The following is a 23,625-nucleotide window of genomic DNA, read 5'->3' on the forward strand; positions in this document are numbered from 1 at the left end:
CAGCGTGTTCTCCTAACCTGCAGCGTGTTCTCCTAACCTGCAGCGTGTTCTCCTAACCTGAACCTGCAGCGTGTTCTCCTAACCTGCAGCGTGTTCTCCTAACCTGAACCTGCGGCGTGTTCTCCTAACCTGCAGCGTGTTCTCCTAACCTGCGGCGTGTTCTCCTAACCTGCAGCGTGTTCTCCTAACCTGAACCTGCGGCGTGTTCTCCTAACCTGCGGCGTGTTCTCCTAACCTGCAGCGTGTTCTCCTAACCTGAACCTGCAGTGTGTTCTCCTAACCTGCTTAAAATAAATCAAATCTGACGTTAATTTGACAAACGCTGGGTCCCTTCTAGCCATGACCAAGTGCCTCCGCCTTCACTAAATCAATTGTATATATTATAATACCACAAAAAATACATAGGACATCACTACGCATATATTTTATCTGAAGAAACAAAAAGTAAAAAAATAAATACAAATCACTACATATGAATTGAGTTTAAAAAATGTAAGTACCTAAAATAAGGGGTTACAATTGTATAAACCTACGATAGTTGTAAAAATACAGTAATGATGTAATTCTATATTCAAACCAATACCTTCAGGACTTAATTAAATCGCATTTTTTGCTTTGGAGAACATGTCATGATAGATGCACAATGTTAAAAGGTTGCCCCCTGCTGGATAAGAAATGTAATACATTCTTAAGATAACTTGAACTCCATGAACAAGATCCCTCATAGAGGGAAATTCTTCTGGAATTCATAGATCTACTGAAATTGAATGGAAGAAAGCTTGGTTGCTCCCTTTAAAATCTTGTTCAAAATATACCCTTGCAATAACTTGTCTAAATTCATGGACTTAGAGAACATAATGATGCATTTTCTGTGATAAAGAAGGGGAAGCTATTATACACATGTTTTACGAGTGTGACTCTGTCAAGTTATTTTAGAGCAAGTTAAGTATTTAAATGTTTTATTTCGTTAATAAGATCCATGTATTTACCATGAAAGATGTTACTAAAATGAAAACAAAACAATTGAATTAGCCGTTCATTTCTTCATTCTGTCTGGTAAATGTTATCTACACCAAAAAAAGGTTTTATTTTTTACAAATCTGTCCCCAAATGCAATATATTTTTTACTTAAAATCCATTATTTTATAAAAATCTTTAGAATTAGTCAATAACCAAAAAAAAACACTATTCTAAATGGACGGTAATCGGTTTACCGCGATGACGTCATTGACGTGGTGCGTAAGGTGAGCATATTGTGAGCGTAATGTGAGCGTAAGGTGAACAGAACACCAACAAGCGCGGTAGATGAGATATACGTCAGTTTGTTTACGTTGTTGACGTGGTGCGTAATGTAAGCGTAATGTAGCGTAAAGTGGACAATCGGAAGGTGGTCTAAACACCAACCAGCGCGGCAGTTGAGATATACGTCAGCTGGTTTACGTCATTGACGTGGTGCGTAATGTGAGCGTGATGTGAGCGTAAGGTGGACAGACGGAAGGTGGACTAAACACCAACCAGCGCGGCAGATGAGCTAAACATCAGTTTGTTTACGTCGTTGATGTGGCGGCAAAAGGAAAACATGGAGTCCGGTGTGGACCGCGGACCAGATGTGGAATGTGTCGTTAACCGTTGGACGGTGGATTATTATATATCTGTGGCGTTGGAGGCTTTCAGGAATGAACAGTATCCTGATTTCTGTCAGATCAGAGACATCCTTCAATGTGAGTAACGGTTGTTCACAAATGCAGTTAGCTAGCTAAACGTTAGCATCTTCACCAACCCAACACTGGGTTTCTATACTGTCTCTGAGGTAGCTAAGTTAACTCCCGTGTTTAACAGTTTGTTTAGCTAGCTATGCTAATAAACCTTTTGTTTTATACCAGTTTGTTTAGCTAGCTATACTTATAAACCTTTTTGTTGTATACCATGTGGTACCTAACTAGTTAGATAGGTTAGTTAACTGTGTGGTAACGTTGACTGGTAGCTAAACCAGTTGGTTTGACTAGTCTAGAAGATCCATGGTGAACAGTTGTGTTTTTATCGTTAGCGCCACACAGCTGATTTTAAAATAAAGTTAGTTAACTCATTATTTATTATTTGAATCAGATGTGTAACTCAAGGACCAAAACTAAAACCCGCATCCCCCCCCAGGGGTGCGTTCAGTTCGTTTAAACGTTTGCTACGGTGCAGAGCGTTTTGTACTTCACGATACGTTTCCCCCCCCAAAAAAAACCGTTATTGAACAGATTTGTTTGGTCCGTCGGGTTTGGCTTGAAGCAGTTTAAGGTCAAGCGGTGCATTTTTTTGAAGCCACAACCCCTCACCGTTTTTCAATTGGTCGTTCAGTACAGCACAGTTTTCGTTCATTTTAACGTTCTGTTGCGTTTTTATGTACTGAACGCTGCCCAGGACCGAGTCTGGGGAAACTGAGTTAGCTACAATCACTTATTTGTATTTATTTCACCTTTATTTAAAAAGGTCATTTAGTTAAATCAAAACAACTGGTGTAGACTTTAATGTGAAATGCTTACTTAGGAGCCCATTCCCAACAATGCAGAGTTAAAAAGTAAGAAAAAATATGTCGAGGGAAAAACAAGGAAATAGTAACACAATAAAATAACAATGTACAGGTAGGTAGGGGTAAAAGTGACCAATCAGGATAGATAATAAACAGTCTGATGGCTTGTGGGTAGAAGCTGTCCAGCAGTCTGATGGCTTGGGGGTAGAAGCTGTCCAGCAGTCTGATGGTTTGGGGGTAGAAGCTGTTCAGCAGTCTGATGGCTTGGGGGTAGAAGCTGTCCAGCAGTCTGATGGTTTGTGGATAGAAGCTGTTCAGCAGTCTGATGGTTTGGGGGTAGAAGCTGTCCAGCAGTCTGGTGGTTTGTGGGTAGAAGCTGTCCAGCAGTCTGATGGTTTGTGGGTAGAAGCTGTCCAGCAGTCTGATGGTTTGTGGGTAGAAGCTGTCCAGCAGTCTGATGGTTTGTGGGTAGAAGCTGTTCAGGAGTCTTAATTATTTATTTATTTAACTAGGCAAGTCGGTTAAGAACAAATTTATTATTTTCAATGACGGCATAGGAACAGTGGGGTTAACTGACTTGTTCAGGGGCAGAACGACATATTTTTACCTTGTCAGCTCGGGGATTCGATCTTGCAACCTTCCGGTTACTAGTCCAACGCTCTAACCACTAGGCTACGCTGCCGCCCGTTATGGTTTGGGGGTAGAAGCTGTCCAGCAGTCTGATGGTTTGGGGGTAGAAGCTGTCCAGCAGTCTGATGGCTTGGGGGTAGAAGCGGTCCAGCAGTCTGATGGTTTGGGGGTAGAAGTTGTCCAGCAGTCTGATGGTTTGTGGGTAGAAGCTGTCCAGCAGTCTGATGGTTTGTGGGGAGAAGCTGTCCAGCAGTCTGATGGTTTGTGGGGAGAAGCTGTTCAGCAGTCTGATGGCTTGGGGGTAGAAGCTGTCCAGCAGTCTGATGGTTTGGGGGTAGAAGCTGTCCAGCAGTCTGATGGTTTGGGGTAGAAGCTGTCCAGCAGTCTGATGGTTTGGGGGTAGAAGCTGTCCAGCAGTCTGATGGTTTGTGGGGAGAAGCTGTTCAGCAGTCTGATGGTTTGTGGGGAGAAGCTGTCCAGCAGTCTGATGGTTTGTGGGGAGAAGCTGTCCAGCAGTCTGATGGCTTGGGGGTAGAAGCTGTCCAGCAGTCTGATGGTTTGGGGGTAGAAGCTGTCCAGCAGTCTGATGGTTTGTGGGGAGAAGCTGTTCAGCAGTCTGATGGCTTGGGGGTAGAAGCTGTCCAGCAGTCTGATGGTTTGGGGGTAGAAGCTGTCCAGCAGTCTGATGGTTTGGGGGTAGAAGAGGTCCAGCAGTCTGATGGTTTGGGGGTAGAAGCTGTCCAGCAGTCTGATGGTTTGTGGGGAGAAGCTGTCCAGCAGTCTGATGGTTTGTGGGTAGAAGCTGTCCAGCAGTCTGATGGTTTGTGGGTAGAAGCTGTCCAGCAGTCTGATGGTTTGTGGGGAGAAGCTGTCCAGCAGTCTGGTGGTTTGTGGGTAGAAGCTGTCCAGCAGTCTGATGGCTTGGGGGTAGAAGCTGTTCAGCAGTCTGATGGTTTGTGGATAGAAGCTGTCCAGCAGTCTGGTGGTTTGTGGGTAGAAGCTGTCCAGCAGTCTGGTGGTTTGGCGATAATTTAACCTTTTGTTTTTTGAAAATAATTTCTCACTGATCTGAAAGATATCTTCCGTATGTTTCCAGAACTGCACGGCGAGCGATGAGTGTTACTGTTTAGCGCAAGTGTCAGGGAGCTCGGCCTCTTAACAAAACGTCCCCTGTCAGACGATCCTCATCGCGCTAAAGGAGTTAGCCCCATTTAATAATTTATTTATTTAACCGGGCAAGTCGGTTTAGAACAAATTCTTATTTTCAATAACAGCCTAGGAACAGTGGGTTAACTGCCTTGTTCAGGGGCAGAACGACAGAATTGTACCTCGTTGGCTCGGGGGATTCGATCTTGCAAACTTTTCGGTTAACTAGTCCAACGCTCTAACCGCTAGGCTACGCTGCCGCCCCCTATAGACGCTAGCTAACACATTATCCAACAACATCCTCTTTCAGGTCATCTGGTTCGGCCGTTGGAAGCCAACGATGTCACGCCCAAGAAGATCAGAGCAATACAGTTCCTCACCAGGATAAATGATGGCGACAAACTCGGTGAGAGTTTTCGAGTTAAACACGAAGTAACTTCCTAGCTAGCTACATAACAACACTATCGATGTATCAGTACGAGCTAATATTCATTCCCTGTTGGAAAATCGGAGACGCCTGAAATTACCCCCCAAGTGCCCCAATCTGCTGTTCCTTATAGCTAGCTAGCTAGCTAGCTGTGTCTTTTTGAAATCAAGTCTCAGATCACTGACACAGTTGTTCTCTTGCCATCCACAGACGTCTCTTTTGACTCTCAGGAGGACCTCACTCCGCTGGAGTCTGCTCTGAGCGTATTGGATAGCATCCGCGAGGAGTTGCCGGTTTCCCAGAAAGACTTGGAGAGAGTACATAAGTCTATCAGAGAGATGGTGAGATGTGTGTATAATCATTGAATGGTCCCCCTGTTGAAACCTTAAACCCGGTTCTGGTTTTCATGTCAGCCCTGAATGGTCCCCCTGTTGAAACCCTAAACCCGGTTCTGGTTTTCATGTCAGCCCTGAATGGTCCCCCTGTTGAAACCCTAAACCCGGTTCTGGTTTTCATGTCAGCCCTGAATGGTCCCCCTGTTGAAACCCTAAACCCGGTTCTGGTTTTCATGTCAGCCCTGAATGGTCCCCCTGTTGAAACCCTAAACCCGGTTCTGGTTTTCATGTCAGCCCTGAATGGTCCCCCTGTTGAAACCCTAAACCCGGTTCTGGTTTTCATGTCAGCCCTGAATGGTCCCCCTGTTGAAACCCTAAACCCGGTTCTGGTTTTCATGTCAGCCCTGAATGGTCCCCCTGTTGAAACCCTAAACCCGGTTCTGGTTTTCATGTCAGCCCTGTCCAACATTACAAGATGACACTGTGTACTGTGGTCAACACTATTGTGCGTTGTAGTGAATTGTACAACTATTTGTCCGTCCATGTCCTTCCCCTTCTCGTTCTGGTGTGATTGTCCGTTCACGTCTTCTCATTCTCGTTCTGGTGTGATTGTCCGTTCACGTCTTCTCATTCTCGTTCTGGTGTGATTGTCCGTTCATGTCTTCTCATTCTCGTTCTGGTGTGATTGTCCGTTCATGTCTTCTCATTCTCGTTCTGGTGTGATTGTCCGTTCATGTCTTCTCATTCTCGTTCTGGTGTGATTGTCCGTTCACGTCTTCTCATTCTCGTTCTGGTGTGATTGTCCGTTCGCGTCTTCTCGTTCTGGTGTGATTGTCCGTCCACGTCTTCTCATTCTCGTTCTGGTGTGATTGTCCGTCCGCGTCTTCTCGTTCTGGTGTGATTGTCCGTCCGCGTCTTCTCATTCTGGTGTGATTGTCCGTCCGCGTCTTCTCGTTCTGGTGTGATTGTATTTTGCCATGTTGTGCGTTCTGACGTCATTGTAACGGTGAACCTTGATGTGTTTTTCTCTGTAGTTGGTCATCGTGTGCATTAAGAACCAGGCCTTTGACAAAGCCAAGGACGCTTTGATGAAATACTTCCCGAAAAGCATGATTGGAAAGGTGAGTTAACTCATAACTCCTAGAGAAACGATGGCAACAATACGAACAGGACTGAGAGACATTTAGACCCGTCTGTCTTTTAACCTGAGAAACAGGACAGAGACATTTAGACCCATCTGTCTTTTAACCTGAGAAACAGGACAGAGAGACATTTAGACCCATCTGTCTTTTAACCTGAGAGACAGGACAGAGAGACATTTAGACCCATCTGTCTTATACCACATGGCACCCTATTCCCTATATAGTGCACCACATGGCACCCTATTCCCTATATAGTGAACCACATGGCACCCTATTCCCTATATAGTGAACCACATGACACCCTATTCCCTATATAGTGAACCACATGGCACCCTATTCCCTATATAGTGCACCACATGGCACCCTATTCCCTATATATAGTGAACCACATGGCACCCTATTCCCTATATAGTGCACCACATGACACCCTATTCCCTATATATAGTGAACCACATGGCACCCTATTCACTATATAGTGAACCACATGGCACCCTATTCCCTATATAGTGCACCACATGGCACCCTATTCCCTATATAGTGAACCACATGACACCCTATTCCCTATATAGTGCACCACATGGCACCCTATTCCCTATATATAGTGCACCACATGGCACCCTATTCCCTATATAGTGAACCACATGACACCCTATTCCCTATATATAGTGAACCACATGGCACCCTATTCCCTATATATAGTGCACTACATGGCACCCTATTCTGCGTCTTCCAGAAAGCGATCTTCCTGGGTCTGGTCAACAAGAGGAGCAGCGAGCATTCAGTCCTGCAGCAGGTCACCTACCAGCAGTTTAAACAGGAGATGCTTCACTTCTGCGAGAGCCTGTTCCCCTTTTCTCATCCTTTCCTGTCCAGGGTACGTATGGTATTACCTCAGCAGCAGTCTGGCAGTATGGTCTGGCTCCCTAACCCTCTCCATATATATTATATTACCTCAGCAGCAGTCTGGCAGTATGGTCTGGCTCCCTAACCCTCTCCATATATATTATATTACCTCAGCAGCAGTCTGGCAGTATGGTCTGGCTCCCTAACCCTCTCCATATATATTATATTACCTCAGCAGCAGTCTGGCAGTATGGTCTGGCTCCCTAACCCTCTCCATATATATTATATTACCTCAGCAGCAGTCTGGCAGTATGGTCTGGCTCCCTAACCCTCTCCATATATAGTGTATTACCTCAGCAGCAGTCTGGCAGTATGGTCTGGCTCCCTAACCCTCTCCATATATATTATATTACCTCAGCAGCAGTCTGGCAGTATGGTCTGGCTCCCTAACCCTCTCCATATGTAGTGTATTACCTCAGCAACAGTATCGCCCCTCTCCATATATAGTGTATTACCTCAGCAACAGTATCGCCCCTCTCCATATATAGTATATTACCTCAGCAACACTGGAGTATCGCTCACCCCTCTCCATATATAGTATATTACCTCAGCAACAGTATGCGCCCCCTCTCCATATATATTGTATTACCTCAGCAATCAGTATCGCCCCTCTCCATATATAGTATATTACCTCAGCAATCAGTATCCCTAACCCTCTCCATATATAGTATATTACCTCAGCAACGAGTATCGCCCCTCTCCATATATATTATATTACCTCAGCAACAGTCTGGCCCCTCTCCTATATGTGTACTACCTCAGCAACGCCCCTCTCCATATATAGTGTATTACCTCAGCAACAGTATGTCGCCCCTCTCCATATATATTATATTACCTCAGCAAGTCTCAGTATCGCCCCTCTCCATATATAGTGTATTACCTCAGCAATTCAGTATTCGCCCCTCTCCATATATAGTGTATTACCTCAGCAACAGTATCGCCCCTCTCCATATGTAGTGTATTACCTCAGCAATCAGTATCGGCCCCTCTCCATATATATTATATTACCTCAGCAACAGTCTGGCCTCCATATATAGTGTATTACCTCAGCAACAGTATCCCTCTCCATATATAGTGTATTACCTCAGCAACAGTATGGTCGCCCCTCTCCATATATGTGTATTACCTCAGCAACAGTATTCGCCCCTCTCCATATATAGTGTATTACCTCAGCAACAGTCTGCGCCCTCCATATAGTGTGCTACCTCAGCAACAGTACCCCTCTCCATATATAGTGTATTACCTCAGCAACAGTATGGCCCTCTCAGTATAGTGTGTTACCTCAGCAACAGTATCGCCTCTCCATATATAGTGTATTACCTCAGCAACAGTCTCGCCCCTCCAGTATGTAGTGTATTACCTCAGCAACAGTATCGCCCTCTCCATATGTAGTGTATTACCTCAGCAATCTCAGTATGTCGCCCCTCTCCATATGTAGTGTATTACCTCAGCAACAGTATCGCCCCTCTCCATATGTAGTGTATTACCTCAGCAACAGTATCGCCCCTCTCCATATATAGTGTATTACCTCAGCAACAGTATCGCCCCTCTCCATATGTAGTGTACTACCTCAGCAACAGTATCGCCCTCTCCATATGTAGTGTATTACCTCAGCAACAGTATCGCCCCTCTCCATATGTAGTGTATTACCTCAGCAACAGTATCGCCCCTCTCCATATATAGTGTATTACCTCAGCAACAGTATCGCCCCTCTCCATATATAGTGTATTACCTCAGCAACAGTATCGCCCCTCTCCATATATAGTGTATTACCTCAGCAACAGTATCGCCCCTCTCCATATATAGTGTATTACCTCAGCAACAGTATCGCCCCTCTCCATATATAGTGTATTACCTCAGCAACAGTATCGCCCCTCTCCATATATAGTGTATTACCTCAGCAACAGTATCGCCCCTCTCCATATATAGTGTATTACCTCAGCAACAGTATCGCCCCTCTCCATATATAGTGTATTACCTCAGCAACAGTATCGCCCCTCTCCATATGTAGTGTATTACCTCAGCAACAGTATCGCCCCTCTCCATATGTAGTGTATTACCTCAGCAACAGTATCGCCCCTCTCCATATGTAGTGTATTACCTCAGCAACAGTATCGCCCCTCTCCATATGTAGTGTATTACCTCAGCAACAGTATCGCCCCTCTCCATATGTAGTGTATTACCTCAGCAACAGTATCGCCCCTCTCCATATGTAGTGTATTACCTCAGCAACAGTATCGCCCCTCTCCATATGTAGTGTATTACCTCAGCAACAGTATCGCCCCTCTCCATATGTAGTGTATTACCTCAGCAACAGTATCGCCCCTCTCCATATGTAGTGTATTACCTCAGCAACAGTATCGCCCCTCTCCATATATAGTGTATTACCTCAGCAACAGTATCGCCCTCTCCATATATAGTGTATTACCTCAGCAACAGTATCGCCCCTCTCCATATATAGTGTATTACCTCAGCAACAGTATCGCCCCTCTCCATATATAGTGTATTACCTCAGCAACAGTATCGCCCCTCTCCATATATAGTGTATTACCTCAGCAACAGTATCGCCCCTCTCCATATGTAGTGTATTACCTCAGCAACAGTATCGCCCCTCTCCATATGTAGTGTATTACCTCAGCAACAGTATCGCCCCTCTCCATATATAGTGTATTACCTCAGCAACAGTATCGCCCCTCTCCATATATAGTGTATTACCTCAGCAACAGTATCGCCCCTCTCCATATATAGTGTAGTGTTTTTAATCAGGGGACATTAAGGAAACAGCCTCTAAGTAGATTATATATAGATCTGTCTCCCTATAACCCACTGTTCCTATCCTGAACTGAGGAGATCTGTCTCCCTATAACCCACTGTTCCTATCCTGAACTGAGGAGATCTGTCTCCCTATAACCCACTGTTCCTATCCTGAACTGAGGAGATCTGTCTCCCTATAACCCACTGTTCCTATCCTGAACTGAGGAGATCTGTCTCCCTATAACCCACTGTTCCTATCCTGAACTGAGGAGATCTGTCTCCCTATAACCCACTGTTCCTATCCTGAACTGAGGAGATCTGTCTCCCTATAACCCACTGTTCCTATCCTGAACTGAGGAGATCTGTCTCCCTATAACCCACTGTTCCTATCCTGAACTGAGGAGATCTGTCTCCCTATAACCCACTGTTCCTATCCTGAACTGAGGAGATCTGTCTCCCTATAACCCACTGTTCCTATCCTGAACTGAGGAGATCTGTCTCCCTATAACCCACTGTTCCTATCCTGAACTGAGGAGATCTGTCTCCCTATAACCCACTGTTCCTATCCTGAACTGAGGAGATCTGTCTCCCTATAACCCACTGTTCCTATCCTGAACTGAGGAGATCTGTCTCCCTATAACCCACTGTTCCTATCCTGAACTGAGGAGATCTGTCTCCCTATAACCCACTGTTCCTATCCTGAACTGAGGAGATCTGTCTCCCTATAACCCACTGTTCCTATCCTGAACTGAGGAGATCTGTCTCCCTATAACCCACTGTTCCTATCCTGAACTGAGGAGATCTGTCTCCCTATAACCCACTGTTCCTATCCTGAACTGAGGAGATCTGTCTCCCTATAACCCACTGTTCCTATCCTGAACTGAGGAGATCTGTCTCCCTATAACCCACTGTTCCTATCCTGAACTGAGGAGATCTGTCTCCCTATAACCCACTGTTCCTATCCTGAACTGAGGAGATCTGTCTCCCTATAACCCACTGTTCCTATCCTGAACTGAGGAGGTCTGTCTGTGTGAATACCAGGCTGCCGGAAAGCTGATGGTGAAGAGACAGGGGGCAGGACAGGATGCAGAGGAAGGAGACTGTCCTTCAGACCCTCAGCCAGAGGATCACCTTGTACCAACAACAGAGGAGAAGGAATCCAGACACAAACCCAGGTAGATTTATTGATCCAATGTCAATCAATCAAATAAATGTATTTTAGAAAGCACTTTTAGTTTAGTGATTGTGACTACATGCTTTCCAAGTTACCTAGCCTAGACTCTAAAGGTCATAGGGCCCCACAGTGTGTGGATATACAGGGGGGCCCCACAGTGTGTGGATATACAGGGGGGCCCCACAGTGTGTGGATATACAGGGGGGCCCCACAGTGTGTGGATATACAGGGGGGCCCCACAGTGTGTGGATATACAGGGGGGCCCCACAGTGTGTGGATATACAGGGGGGGCCCACAGTGTGTGGATATACAGGGGGGGCCCAACAGTGTGTGGATATACAGGGGGGGCCCACAGTGTGTGGATATACAGGGGGGGCCCACAGTGTGTGGATATACAGGGGGGCCCACAGTGTGTGGATATACAGGGGGGGCCCACAGTGTGTGGATATACAGGGGGGCCCCACGGTGTGTGGATATACAGGGGGGCCCCACGGTGTGTGGATATACAGGGGGGCCCCACGGTGTGTGGATATACAGGGGGGCCCCCACGGTGTGTGGATATACAGGGGGCCCCCACGGTGTGTGGATATACAGGGGGGCCCCACGGTTTGTGGATATACAGGGGGGCCCCCACTGTTTGTGGATATACAGGGGGCCCCACCAGTATTGGGACAGTGATACATTGTTTGTTGTTTTTGACTCTGTACTTGTTGGATGAATTTGCCAAAACTCCCAATACTTTTGGTGCTCCGCTGAGGTCGACAACTCCATTAGAGTACTTTTAAAATTAAAGTACAGCCTTCATTCCTCTCTCTTTAAGTAGTCACCAATCTGTATGTTCAGATGTTTACCGTCGTATTGGCTGCTATCCAGTAAACCCTGGAAGATGAGTGGTTTCTTTCAGTAAAGATGCTGTTCGTTAGCATGGCAACACCTGGGTCATGTTCATTAGGCCCCAAACGGAATAAAACTGACCGAAACAGTGAGTCTGGACTTGTTTTAATTTTTTTTGTGTGTTTTTTTTTTCCCCGTTGCATAACATTTTGCTCTGGTGTGACCTAATGAATTTACGACCCTACCTTGATCTCTCCCTCCAATCCTCCCAGTCTAAACTGCATGACTCTCTCCCTCTCTCTCTCTCTCTCTCTCCCTCCAGTCCTCCCAGTAGTCTAAACTGCCTCTCTCTCTCTCTCTCTCTCTCCCCTCCAGTCCTCCCAGTCTAAACTGCATGACTCTCTCCTCTCTCTCTCTCTCCTCCAGTCCTCCCAGTCCCCCTCCTGGTGGTGTCTTGCTGACCCGCAGCCAGCTGATGGCCGTTTATACAGCCCTGGCCGAGGAGCAGAGGGAGCCCATGACCTTTGCCGAGCTGGAAGAGGAAGTGGAAAGGGAGGTGACGGAGGAGAACGCAGGAAAAGGAAGTGCTATTGTGGACCAAGACGAACCTCTCCTGCACCTCTCCGAAAGCCCCAGGTTGTCAATCATATCACTCCCCTGCTGCTTCCTGTCCTATGGTAGCCTGGGAACCAATCATATCACTCCCCTGCTGCTTCCTGTCCTATGGTAGCCTGGGAACCAGTCATATCTAACCCTACTGCTTCCTGTCCTATGGTAGCCTGGGAACCAGTCATATCACTCCCCTGCTGCTTCCTGTCCTATGGTAGCCTGGGAACCAGTCATATCACTCCCCTGCTGCTTCCTGTCCTATGGTAGCCTGGGAACCAGTCATATCACTCCCCTGCTGCTTCCTGTCCTATGGTAGCCTGGGAACCAGTCATATCACTCCCCTGCTGCTTCCTGTCCTATGGTAGCCTGGGTACCAGTCATATCTAACCCTACTGCTTCCTGTCCTATGGTAGCCTGGGAACCAGTCATATCACTCCCCTGCTGCTTCCTGTCCTATGGTAGCCTGGGAACCAGTCATATCTAACCCTACTGCTTCCTGTCCTATGGTAGCCTGGGAACCAGTCATATCACTCCCCTGCTGCTTCCTGTCCTATGGTAGCCTGGGAACCAATCATATCACTCCCCTGCTGCTTCCTGTCCTATGGTAGCCTGGGAACCAGTCATATCTAACCCTACTGCTTCCTGTCCTATGGTAGCCTGGGAACCAGTCATATCTAACCCTGCTACTTCCTGTCCTATGGTAGCCTGGGTACCAGTCATATCACTCCCCTGCTACTTCCTGTCCTATGGTAGCCTGGGAACCAGTCATATCACTCCCCTGCTGCTTCCTGTCCTATGGTAGCCTGGGTACCAGTCATATCACTCCCCTGCTACTTCCTGTCCTATGGTAGCCTGGATACCAGTCATATCACTCCCCTGCTGCTTCCTGTCCTATGGTAGCCTGGGAACCAGTCATATCACTCCCCTGCTGCTTCCTGTCCTATGGTAGCCTGGGAACCAGTCATATCACTCCCCTGCTGCTTCCTGTCCTATGGTAGCCTGGGTACCAGTCATATCACTCCCCTGCTGCTTCCTGTCCTATGGTAGCCTGGGTACCAGTCATATCTAACCCTACTGCTTCCTGTCCTATGGTAGCCTGGGAACCAATCATATCACTCCCCTGCTGCTTCCTGTCCTATGGTAGCCTGGGTACCAGTCATATCTAACCCTGCTACTTCCTGTCCTATGGTAGCCTGGGTACCAGTCATATCTAACCCTACTGCTTCCTGTCCTATGGTTGCCTGGGAACCAGTCTAACGTTACACTCCTTGTCATCTCAAACAGAGTGGATTTCTCCAGGCTGGTTCTATGGACTGTTCTGCTCCCCAGTTTGTCTGTAGTTTTAATGTTGTTGATATTGTATTTTTTGATCAAACTGAATCTGACTTGACCCCCAGGCAGGGCTCAGACGCTGTGTTGGAGCAGGATGTCCCCAGGTCCCAGAGAGATTCCGACAGTCCAATGGAGGCTTCCCCTGCAGACCTGGTAACCCCGGCAGACCTGGTAACCCCGGCAGACCTGGTAACCCCAGCAGACCCTCTGGCACCAGAGGCAGCCCCCCAGTGGAAGAGCAGAGGCTGGCCTTATACCATAGCCAGGCTGGTTATGGAGCCAGACAGCCAGGTGAGAGACGAGAGCGAAGCAGCAGGGTTGAGGGGTTCTTTGAGTTGTTCATTTAATCACTTGGTGGATTGATAATGGTGATAATGGTGATAATGGTGAGCAGGAGGAACAGGGCTTTATTGGAGTCGTTACATTCATGGGTTGAATTTGAACAAACTTCTTGAATTGACTCTTTTAACCCTGGTGTTCAGGATTCATTACCTCGTTTTTTTTAACCCTGGTGTTCAGGAATCAGTATCCAACGGGGAGGAGTCAGCCCAGACGTCAGTCTGCCGGGCGGACCCACTAAGCTCCGCCAACACCTGCAGCCCGCCCACACGGAAGTATCGCAAACGACGAGCCAGCAAGATAACCGAAGAGTAAGTCGAGAACAAGAAGGACGGTCCCTGCATGTTGTACTGTGTTAATGGCAGCACCTTTTAACCATCTCTTTAACCTGTCTGGGAAACGTGGGACGCTCCACCCTAGTCAACAGCCAGTGGAATCGCGTCGCGCGAAATATAAAACCTCATAAATGCTATAACTTCAATTTCTCAAACATATGACTATTTTACACCATTTTATAGATACACCTCTCCTGAATCGAACTGACAATCTTCATCAGATGACACTCCTAGGACATCATGTTACACAATACATGCATTTTTTTGTTCGATAAAGTTCATATTTATATATAAAAACAGCATTTTACATCGGCACGTGACGTTCAGAAAATATTTTCCCTCAAATGCTTCCGGTGAATCAGCGCTACAATTTACAAAATTACTATTCGAAAACATTGTTAAAATATAATATTGTCATTCAAAGAATTATAGATTAACATCTCGTGAATGCAACCGCATTGCCAGATTTAAAAATAACTTTACTGGGAAATCACACTTTGCAATAAACGAGGTGCTATGCTCAGAAAAATAGGCTAGGCGATACAGGTTAGCGCCATCTTGGAACCTTCTAAAATCAAATATACTATTGTAAATATTCCCTTACCTTTGATTATCTTCATCAAAAGGCACTTCCAGGAATCCCAGGTCCACAACAAATGTAGTTTGGTTCGAAAAAGTTAATAATTTATGTCCCAATAGCTCCTTCTTGTTAGCGCGTTCCGAAGGCTACTCATAATGTACTGAAGCGCGCGGGACTTGTCGTCACGAATGTGCAAAAAATATATATTCGTTCAAACATGTCAAACGTTGTATAACATAAATCTTTACGGCCTTTTTCAACCAGAGCTTCAATAATATTCAAGGCGGACGATTGCATTGTCTTACTAAACGTTTCGGAACAAAAGGGTTCCCATGGGCGCCCGCGTCATAGTAGTAATGAACCTCCCCCTGTGACCAACTTCCCAAGCCTCTCTTTGGGTCAGTTTCTACCATAGAAGACTCAAACCACTTTGTAAAGACTGTTGACATCTAATGGAAGCCTTAGGAAGTGCTAAATTATTAATAAGTCCCTGTGTGTTTCAATGGCAAAGGTTTGAAGTGATTCCGCACATCAGATTTCCATTTCCTGTTAGGATTTGTCTCAGGGTTTTGACTGCCATATGAGTTCTGTTATACGCACAGACACCATTCAAACAGTTTTAGAAACTTTGGAGTGTTTTCTATCCAAATCTACTAATTATATGCATATTCTAGTTACTGGGCAGGAGTAGTAAACAGATCAAATCGGGTACGCGTTTTATTCGGCCGTGCAAATACTGCCCCCTATCCCCAACAGGTTAACACATTGTTAATGAGGGACACGTGTTGACTAGTTTGACGAGGGTAGTGGAAGTTGACTGAGAGGGACGACCTGACCTTGTCCAATTAGAAACGCTTGCGCCCTAACGAACCTCTCTCTGACTCCAGGAGCTCGTCTGACCCTGAGGAGGATGTGTGTATTCTGGATGACACCCCTGAGCTCCCTGCTCATAGAGAATGCACCACCCAATCCACTTCCACCCCCCAGAGAGGCTCCGCCCCAACCCCCCAGAGAGGCTCCGCCCCCACCCCCCAGAGAGGCTCCGCCCCACCCCCAGAGAGGCTCCGCCCCACCCCCAGAGAGGCTCCGCCCCACCCCCAGAGAAGCTCTGCCCCCACCCCCACCCACCAGAGAAGCCACACCTACCAGAGAAGCTCCACCCCCCAGAGAGGCTCCACCCCCAACCCCCAGAGAAGCCCCACCCCCCAGAAGGCCTCCACCAGTAAAAAGGGAACTGATCTGAAGTGGTATGTACAACTATATACTACAGTATAATTCTTCCCCCTTCTGATGTGATTGTAGGAGACATACAGTTGAAGTCGGAAGTTTACATACAACTTAGGCAAATACATTTAAACTCTGTTTTTCATCATTCCTGATATTTAATCCTGGTAAAAATTCCCTGTCTTAGGTCAGTTAGGATCACCACTTTATTTTAAGAATGTGAAATGTCAGAATAATAGTAGAGAGAATTATTTATTTCAGCTTTAATTTCTTTCATCACATTTCCAGTGGGTAAGAAGTTTACATATAAACTCAATTAGTATTTGGTAGCATTGCCTTTAAATTGTTTAACTTGGGTCAAACGTTTCGGGTAGCCTTCCATAAGCTTCCCACAATAAGTTGGGTGAATTTTGGCCCATTCCTCCTGACAGAGCTGGTGTAACTGAGTCAGGTTTGTAGGCCTCCTTGCTCACACACGCTTTTTCAGTTCTGCCCACAAATGTACTATAGGATTGAGGTCAGGGCTTTGTGATGGCCACTCCAATACCTTGACTTTGTTGTCCTTAAGCCATTTTGCCACGACTTTGGATGTATGCTTGGGGTCATTGTCCATTTGGAAGACCCATTTGCGACCAAGCTTTAACTTCCTGACTGATGTCTTGAGATGCTGCTTCAATATATCCACATAATTTTCCAACCTCATGATGCCATCTATTTTGTGAAGTGCACCAGTCCCTCCTGCAGCAATGCACCCCCACAACATGATGCTGCCACCCCTGTGCTTCACGGTTGGGAAGGTGTTCTTCGGCTTACAAGTACCTCCCCTTTTCCTCCAAACATAACGATGGTCATTATGGCCAAACAGTTCTATTTGTGTTTCATCAGACCAGAGGACATTTCTCCAAAAAGTACGATCTTTGTCACCATGTGGAGTTGCAAACCGTAGTCTGGCTTTTTTATGGCGGTTTTGGAGCAGTGGCTTCTTCCTTGCTGAGCGGCCTTTCAGGTTATGTCGATATTGGACTCGTTTTACTGTGGATATAGATACTTTTGTACCTGTTTCCTCCAGCATCTTCACAAGGTCCTTTGCTGTTGTTCTGGGATTGATTTGCACTTTTCGCACCAAAGTACGTTCATCTCTAGGAGACAGAACACGTCTCCTTCCTGAGCGGTATGACGGCTGCGTGGTCCCATGGTGTTTATACTTGCGTACTACTGTTTGTACAGATGAACATGGTACCTTCAGGCATTTGGAAATTGCTCCCAAGTATGAACCAGACTTGTGGAAGTCTACAATTTCTTTTGATTGTCCCATGATGTCAAGCAAAGAGGCACTGAGTTTGAAGGTAGGCCTTGAAAGACATCCACAGGTACACCTCCAATTGACTCAAATGATGTCAATCAGCCTATCAAGAAGCTTCTAAAGCCATGACATAATTTTCTGGAATTTTCCAAGCTGTTTAAAGGTACAGTCAACTTAGTGTATGTAAACTTCTGACCCACTGGAATTGTGATACAGTGAATTATAAGTGAAATTATCTGTCTGTAATCCAATTGTTGGAAAAAATGACTTGTGTCATGCACAAAGTAGATGTCCTAACCGACTTGCCAAAACTATAGTTTGTTAACAAGAAATTTGTGGAGTGGATGAAAAACACGTTTTTAATGACTCCAACCTAAATGTACGTAAAATTCTGACTTCAACTGTACGGTTATGTATTTCAGCCATAGAGGATGTTGTTGAGGATCACAGCTGATTGACTTCTTCTCTTTATAATGGTGCTGTCATCTGCAGGAAGCAGCTATTCAGTGTTGCCAAGGAATCCAAGGATAGGTGGAGTGACGAAGAGGATTTATTTGACTACCCTCACAAAGACAGTAAATATGATGAGCAACAATTAGGATTCAAAACTATATAGTGATTTACTATCGAGTTCTAACATCTGTCTTTGTTTAGGTTCAGAGGACAACACCAGTACGACTGGAGGAGGCAGGAAGAGGGTGAGTTTAGGTTCTGGAGACACCAGTACTACTGGAGGAGACAGGAAGAGGGTGAGTTTAGGGTCTTGAGACAGTAACAGAACCAGTACGACTGGAGGAGGCAGGAAGAGTTTAGTTTCTGGAGACACCAGTACTACTGGAGGAGACAGGAAGAGTTTAGTTTCTGGAGACACCAGTACTACTGGAGGAGACAGGAAGAGTTTAGGTTCTGGAGACACCAGTACTACTGGAGGAGACAGGAAGAGTTTAGGTTCTGAAGACACCAGTACTACTGGAGGAGACAGGAAGAGTTTAGGTTCTGGAGACACCAGTACTACTGGAGGAGGCAGGAAGAGGGTGAGTTTAGGGTCTTGAGACAGTAACAGAACCAGTACGACTGGAGGAGGCAGGAAGAGTTTAGTTTCTGAAGACACCAGTACTACTGGAGGAGACAGGAAGAGTTTAGGTTCTGGAGACACCAGTACTACTGGAGGAGACAGGAAGAGGGTGAGTTTAGGTTCTGGAGACACCAGTACTACTGGAGGAGACAGGAAGAGTTTAGGTTCTGAAGACACCAGTACTACTGGAGGAGACAGGAAGAGTTTAGGTTCTGGAGACACCAGTACTACTGGAGGAGACAGGAAGAGGGTGAGTTTAGGTTCTGGAGACACCAGTACTACTGGAGGAGACAGGAAGAGGGTGAGTTTAGGTTCTGGAGACACCAGTACTACTGGAGGAGACAGGAAGAGGGTGAGTTTAGGTTCTGGAGACACCAGTACTACTGGAGGAGACAGGAAGAGGGTGAGTTTAGGTTCTGGAGACACCAGTACTACTGGAGGAGACAGGAAGAGTTTAGGTTCTGGAGACACCAGTACTACTGGAGGAGGCAGGAAGAGGGTGAGTTTAGGGTCTTGAGACAGTAACAGAACCAGTACTACTGGAGGAGACAGGAAGAGGGTGAGTTTAGGTTCTGGAGACACCAGTACTACTGGAGGAGACACGAAGAGGGTGAGTTTAGGGTCTTGAGACAGTAACAGAACCAGTACGACTGGAGGAGGCAGGAAGAGTTTAGTTTCTGGAGACACCAGTACTACTGGAGGAGGCAGGAAGAGTTTAGGTTCTGGAGACACCAGTACTACTGGAGGAGACAGGAAGAGTTTAGTTTCTGGAGACACCAGTACTACTGGAGGAGACAGGAAGAGTTTAGGTTCTGGAGACACCAGTACTACTGGAGGAGACAGGAAGAGTTTAGGTTCTGGAGACACCAGTACTACTGGAGGAGGCAGGAAGAGGGTGAGTTTAGGGTCTTGAGACAGTAACAGAACCAGTACGACTGGAGGAGACAGGAAGAGGGTGAGTTTAGGTTCTGGAGACACCAGTACTACTGGAGGAGACAGGAAGAGGGTGAGTTTAGGTTCTGGAGACACCAGTACTACTGGAGGAGGCAGAACATGGATTTTCAGACCCCTTCCCTTTATCCACATTTTGTTATGTTACAGCCTTATTCTAAAATTGATTCAACGAATGTATTAATTCATTTTTTCCTTCATCAATCTATACACAATACCCCAGAATGACAAAGCGAAAACAGGTTTTTTGAAATTTTTGCATAGTAAAAAAACACCTTTACATACAGTACCAGTCAGAAGTTTGGACACACCTACTCATTCCAGGATTTTTCTTTATTTTTTACTATTTTCTACATTGTAGAATAATAGTGAAGACCTCAAAACTATGAAATAACACATATGGAATCATGTAGTCGTCAAAAAAGTATTAAACAAATCATAATATATTTGAGATTCTTCAAATAGCCACCCTCTGTCTTGATGACCTCTTGGCATTCTCTCAACCAGCTTCATGAGGTAGTCACCTGGATTGCATTTCAAATGACAGGTGTGCCTTGTTAATTTGTGTAATTTTGTTCCTTAGTGCGTTTGAGCCAATCAGTTGTGTTGTGACAAGGTACGGGTGGTATACAGAAGATAGCCCTATTTGGTAAAAGACCAAGTCCATGTTATGGCAAGAACAGCTCAAATAAGGAAAGAGAAACAACAGTCCATCATTACTTTAAGACACGAAGGCTAGTCAATACGGAACATTTCAAGTTTCTTCAAGTGCAGTCGCAAAAACAATCAAGAGCTATGATGAAACTGGCTCTCATGAGGACCACCACAGGAAAGGAAGACCCAGAGTTACCTCTGCTGCAGAGGATAAGTTCATTAGTTACCAGCCTCAGAAATTGCAGCCCGAATAAATGCTTCACAGAGTTCAAGTAACAGACACATCTCAACATCAACTGTTCAGAGGAGACTGCGTGAATCAGGCCTTCGTGGTCAAATTGCTGCAAAGAAACCACTACTAAAGGAAAACCAATTAGAAGAGACTTGCTTGGGCCAAGAAACACCAGCAATGGACATTAGACCGGTGGAAATCTGTCCTTTGGTCTGATGAGTCCAAATTGAGATTTTTGTTTCCACCGACGTGTCTTTGTGAGACGCAGAGTAGGTGAACGGATGATCTTCGCATGTGTTGTTCCCACCGTGAAGCATGGAGGAGGAGGTGGTGTTTTGGTGCTTTGCTGGTGACACTGTCAGTGATTTATTTAGAATTCAAGGCACACTTAACCAGCATGGCTACCACAGCATTCTGCAGCGATACGCCATCTCATCTGGTTTGCGCTTAGTGGGACTATAATTTCTCTTTCAACAGGACAATGACCCAACACACCTCCAGGCTGTGTAAGGGCTATTTGACCAAGAAGGAGAGTGATGGAGTGCTACATCAGATGACCTGGCCTCAACCCAATTGAGATGGTTTGGGATGAGTTGGACCGCAGAGTGAAGGAAAAGCAGCCAACAAGTGCTCAGCATATGTGGGAACTCCTTCAAAACTGTTGGAAAAGCATTCCATGTGAAGCAAACCCACAAATCCTGATGCTCCAGATACTCAACTAGTCTAAAGAAGGCCAGTTTTATTGCTTCTTTAATCAGAACAGCAGTTTTCAGCTGTGCTAACATAATTGCAAAAGGGTTTTCTAATGATCAATTAGCCTTTTTAAAATTATAAACTTGGATTATCTAACACAACGTGCCATTGGAACACAGGAGTGATGGTTGCTGATAATGGGCCTCTGTACGCCGATGTAGATATAGATATTCCATAAAAAAATCACCTGTTCCCAGCTACAATAGTCATTTACAACATTAACAATGTCCACATTGTATTTCTGATCAATTTGATGTTATTTTAATGAACAAACGTGTTTTCTTTCAAAAACAAGGACATTTCTAAGTGACCCCAAACTTATGAACAGTACTGTACATTTGCAAAAAATAAAACTTTTGGCTTTGTTATTATGAGGTATCGTGTGTAGATTGAGGGGGGGGGAACTATTTAATCAATTTTAGAGTAAGGCTGTAATGTAACAAAATGTGGGAAAAGTCAAGGGGTCTGAATACTTTCCGAATGCAATGTTGGTTTTTAAATGGTGACTTAGGGGCTGTTTCCCAGACACAGATAAAGCCAAGTCCTGGACTAAAATGCAAGATAAATGGAGAATCAGGACTAGGCTTAATCTGTTTCCGGGAAACCTCTACATATGTTAACCCTAAGTGTTGTCCCCTACATAGTATACACACTGTTAACCCCTACATAGTATACACACTGTTAACCCCAAGTGTTGTCCCCTACATAGTATACGCACTGTTAACCCCTACATAGTATACGCACTGTTAACCCTAAGTGTTGTCCCCTACATAGGGTTAACAGTGTGTATACTATGTAGGGGACAACATTTAGGGTTAATAATGTGTATACTATGTAGGGGACAACACTTAGGGTTAAGTGTGTATACTGTGTATACTAAGTGTTGTCCCCTACATAGTATACACACTGTTAACCCTAAGTGTTGACCCCTACATAGTATACACACGGTTAACCCTAAGTGTTGACCCCTACATAGTATACACACGGTTAACCCCTACATAGTATACACACGGTTAACCCTAAGTGTTGTCCCCTACATGGTATACACACGGTTAACCCTAAGTGTTGTCCCCTACATGGTATACACACTGTTAACCCTAAGTGTTGTCCCCTACATGGTATACACACTGTTAACCCTAAGTGTTGACCCCTACATAGTATACACACTGTTAACCCTAAGTGTTGACCCCTACATAGTATACATACTGTTAACCCTAAGTGTTGTCCCCTACATAGTATACACACTGTTAACCCCTACATAGTATACACACGGTTAACCCCTACATGGTATACACACTGTTAACCCTAAGTGTTGACCCCTACATAGTATACACACTGTTAACCCTAAGTGTTGACCCCTACATAGTATACACACTGTTAACCCTAAGTGTTGACCCCTACATAGTATACACACTGTTAACCCTAAGTGTTGACCCCTACATAGTATACACACGGTTAACCCTAAGTGTTGACCCCTACATGGTATACACACGGTTAACCCTAAGTGTTGTCCCCTACATGGTATACACACTGTTAACCCTAAGTGTTGTCCCCTACATGGTATACACACTGTTAACCCTAAGTGTTGACCCCTACATAGTATACACACTGTTAACCCTAAGTGTTGACCCCTACATAGTATACACACTGTTAACCCTAAGTGTTGTCCCCTACATAGTATACACACTGTTAACCCTAAGTGTTGTCCCCTACATAGTATACACACTGTTAACCCTAAGTGTTGTCCCCTACAGTGTGTTTTACTATACCCTGAGTGTTCTGTTGTGGCCCTCCTGTAGATGTGGACAGCAGAGGAGACCGAGTGGGTGAAGGAGGGAGTGAAGCGCTACGGAGAGGGGAACTGGTCCAGAGTAAAGTCCTCTTTCCCCTTTTCGGGCCGAACCGCCGTGAACATCAAGGATCGGTGGAGAACCATGAAAAAACTCAAGATGGTCTGAGGCCACCAAACTGGCAGGGACTAACTTGTCCAATAAGAAATGCTCCGTTTCGCTATGGGGGTGCAGTAACGAATTTGACGCTGGAGGGCCTCTGAGCTACGCAAGAGAACGATGACATTATCCAGTTGTGAGAATGGATGTAGACTTTAACGTTTTTTTCCCCACAAAAGATAATTATTTGCCCGCCGCACATCTGTCAACAATGAGGACAGGAAGCTAAAGATGGTCAGAGGGCCTTTGGACTAAGCTAAATGTTGATTCTGCCATTTTTTTAAAAACGTGTTTATAGAAGTATTTTATCACTTGTCTTTCTTGGTAGAATAAAAGACTTCTCTTTATAGTGTCTGGCAAGCTTACTGCAATTTAGTTTACAGTAAAGCTCAGTAAATATATTGAAGTGTTAGTACCAGATCCAAC

General features: G+C 45.4%; 1 protein-coding gene across 7 annotated transcripts; it reads left to right on the plus strand.

The window, feature by feature from the left end:
• The first annotated feature begins 1,219 nt into the window (after window positions 1–1,219).
• terfa (telomeric repeat binding factor a) lies at window positions 1,220–23,546 on the plus strand. 7 transcript variants are annotated; one of them, XM_045709072.1, is made up of 15 exons: window positions 1,250–1,721; window positions 4,605–4,700; window positions 4,932–5,062; window positions 6,091–6,177; window positions 6,932–7,072; window positions 10,897–11,030; window positions 12,290–12,499; window positions 13,870–14,095; window positions 14,324–14,454; window positions 15,946–16,305; window positions 18,078–18,160; window positions 18,240–18,293; window positions 18,579–18,608; window positions 18,759–18,824; window positions 19,380–19,677. In XM_045709072.1, the coding sequence occupies exons 1-15, from the start codon at window positions 1,559–1,561 to the stop codon at window positions 19,571–19,573; spliced, it is 2,106 nt and encodes a 701-aa protein (XP_045565028.1). In that variant the 5' UTR covers window positions 1,250–1,558; the 3' UTR covers window positions 19,574–19,677. The 7 variants fall into 7 exon arrangements, with proteins under 7 accessions (XP_045565034.1, XP_045565030.1, XP_045565028.1 ...); XM_045709074.1 differs by lacking the exon at window positions 4,605–4,700 and having other exon boundaries at window positions 1,226–1,721; window positions 19,380–19,679; XM_045709078.1 differs by lacking the exons at window positions 4,605–4,700; window positions 4,932–5,062 and having other exon boundaries at window positions 1,220–1,721; window positions 19,380–19,679.
• The last annotated feature ends 79 nt before the right edge of the window (window positions 23,547–23,625 follow it).

Source organism: Salmo salar, chromosome ssa26 (assembly GCF_905237065.1).
Source record: "Salmo salar chromosome ssa26, Ssal_v3.1, whole genome shotgun sequence".
Taxonomy (NCBI): Eukaryota; Metazoa; Chordata; class Actinopteri; order Salmoniformes; family Salmonidae; genus Salmo; species Salmo salar.

Excerpts from the sequence above, each read along its gene's own strand:
- terfa (XM_045709072.1), top strand. The coding sequence starts at position 1,559 with ATGTGGCGGCAAAAGGAAAACATGGAGTCCGGTGTGGACCGCGGACCA. Across the intron at positions 1,722-4,604 it reads GATCAGAGACATCCTTCAAT|GTCATCTGGTTCGGCCGTTG; the intron begins GTGAGTAACGGT and ends ATCCTCTTTCAG. Across the intron at positions 14,096-14,323 it reads TTATGGAGCCAGACAGCCAG|GAATCAGTATCCAACGGGGA; the intron begins GTGAGAGACGAG and ends CCTGGTGTTCAG.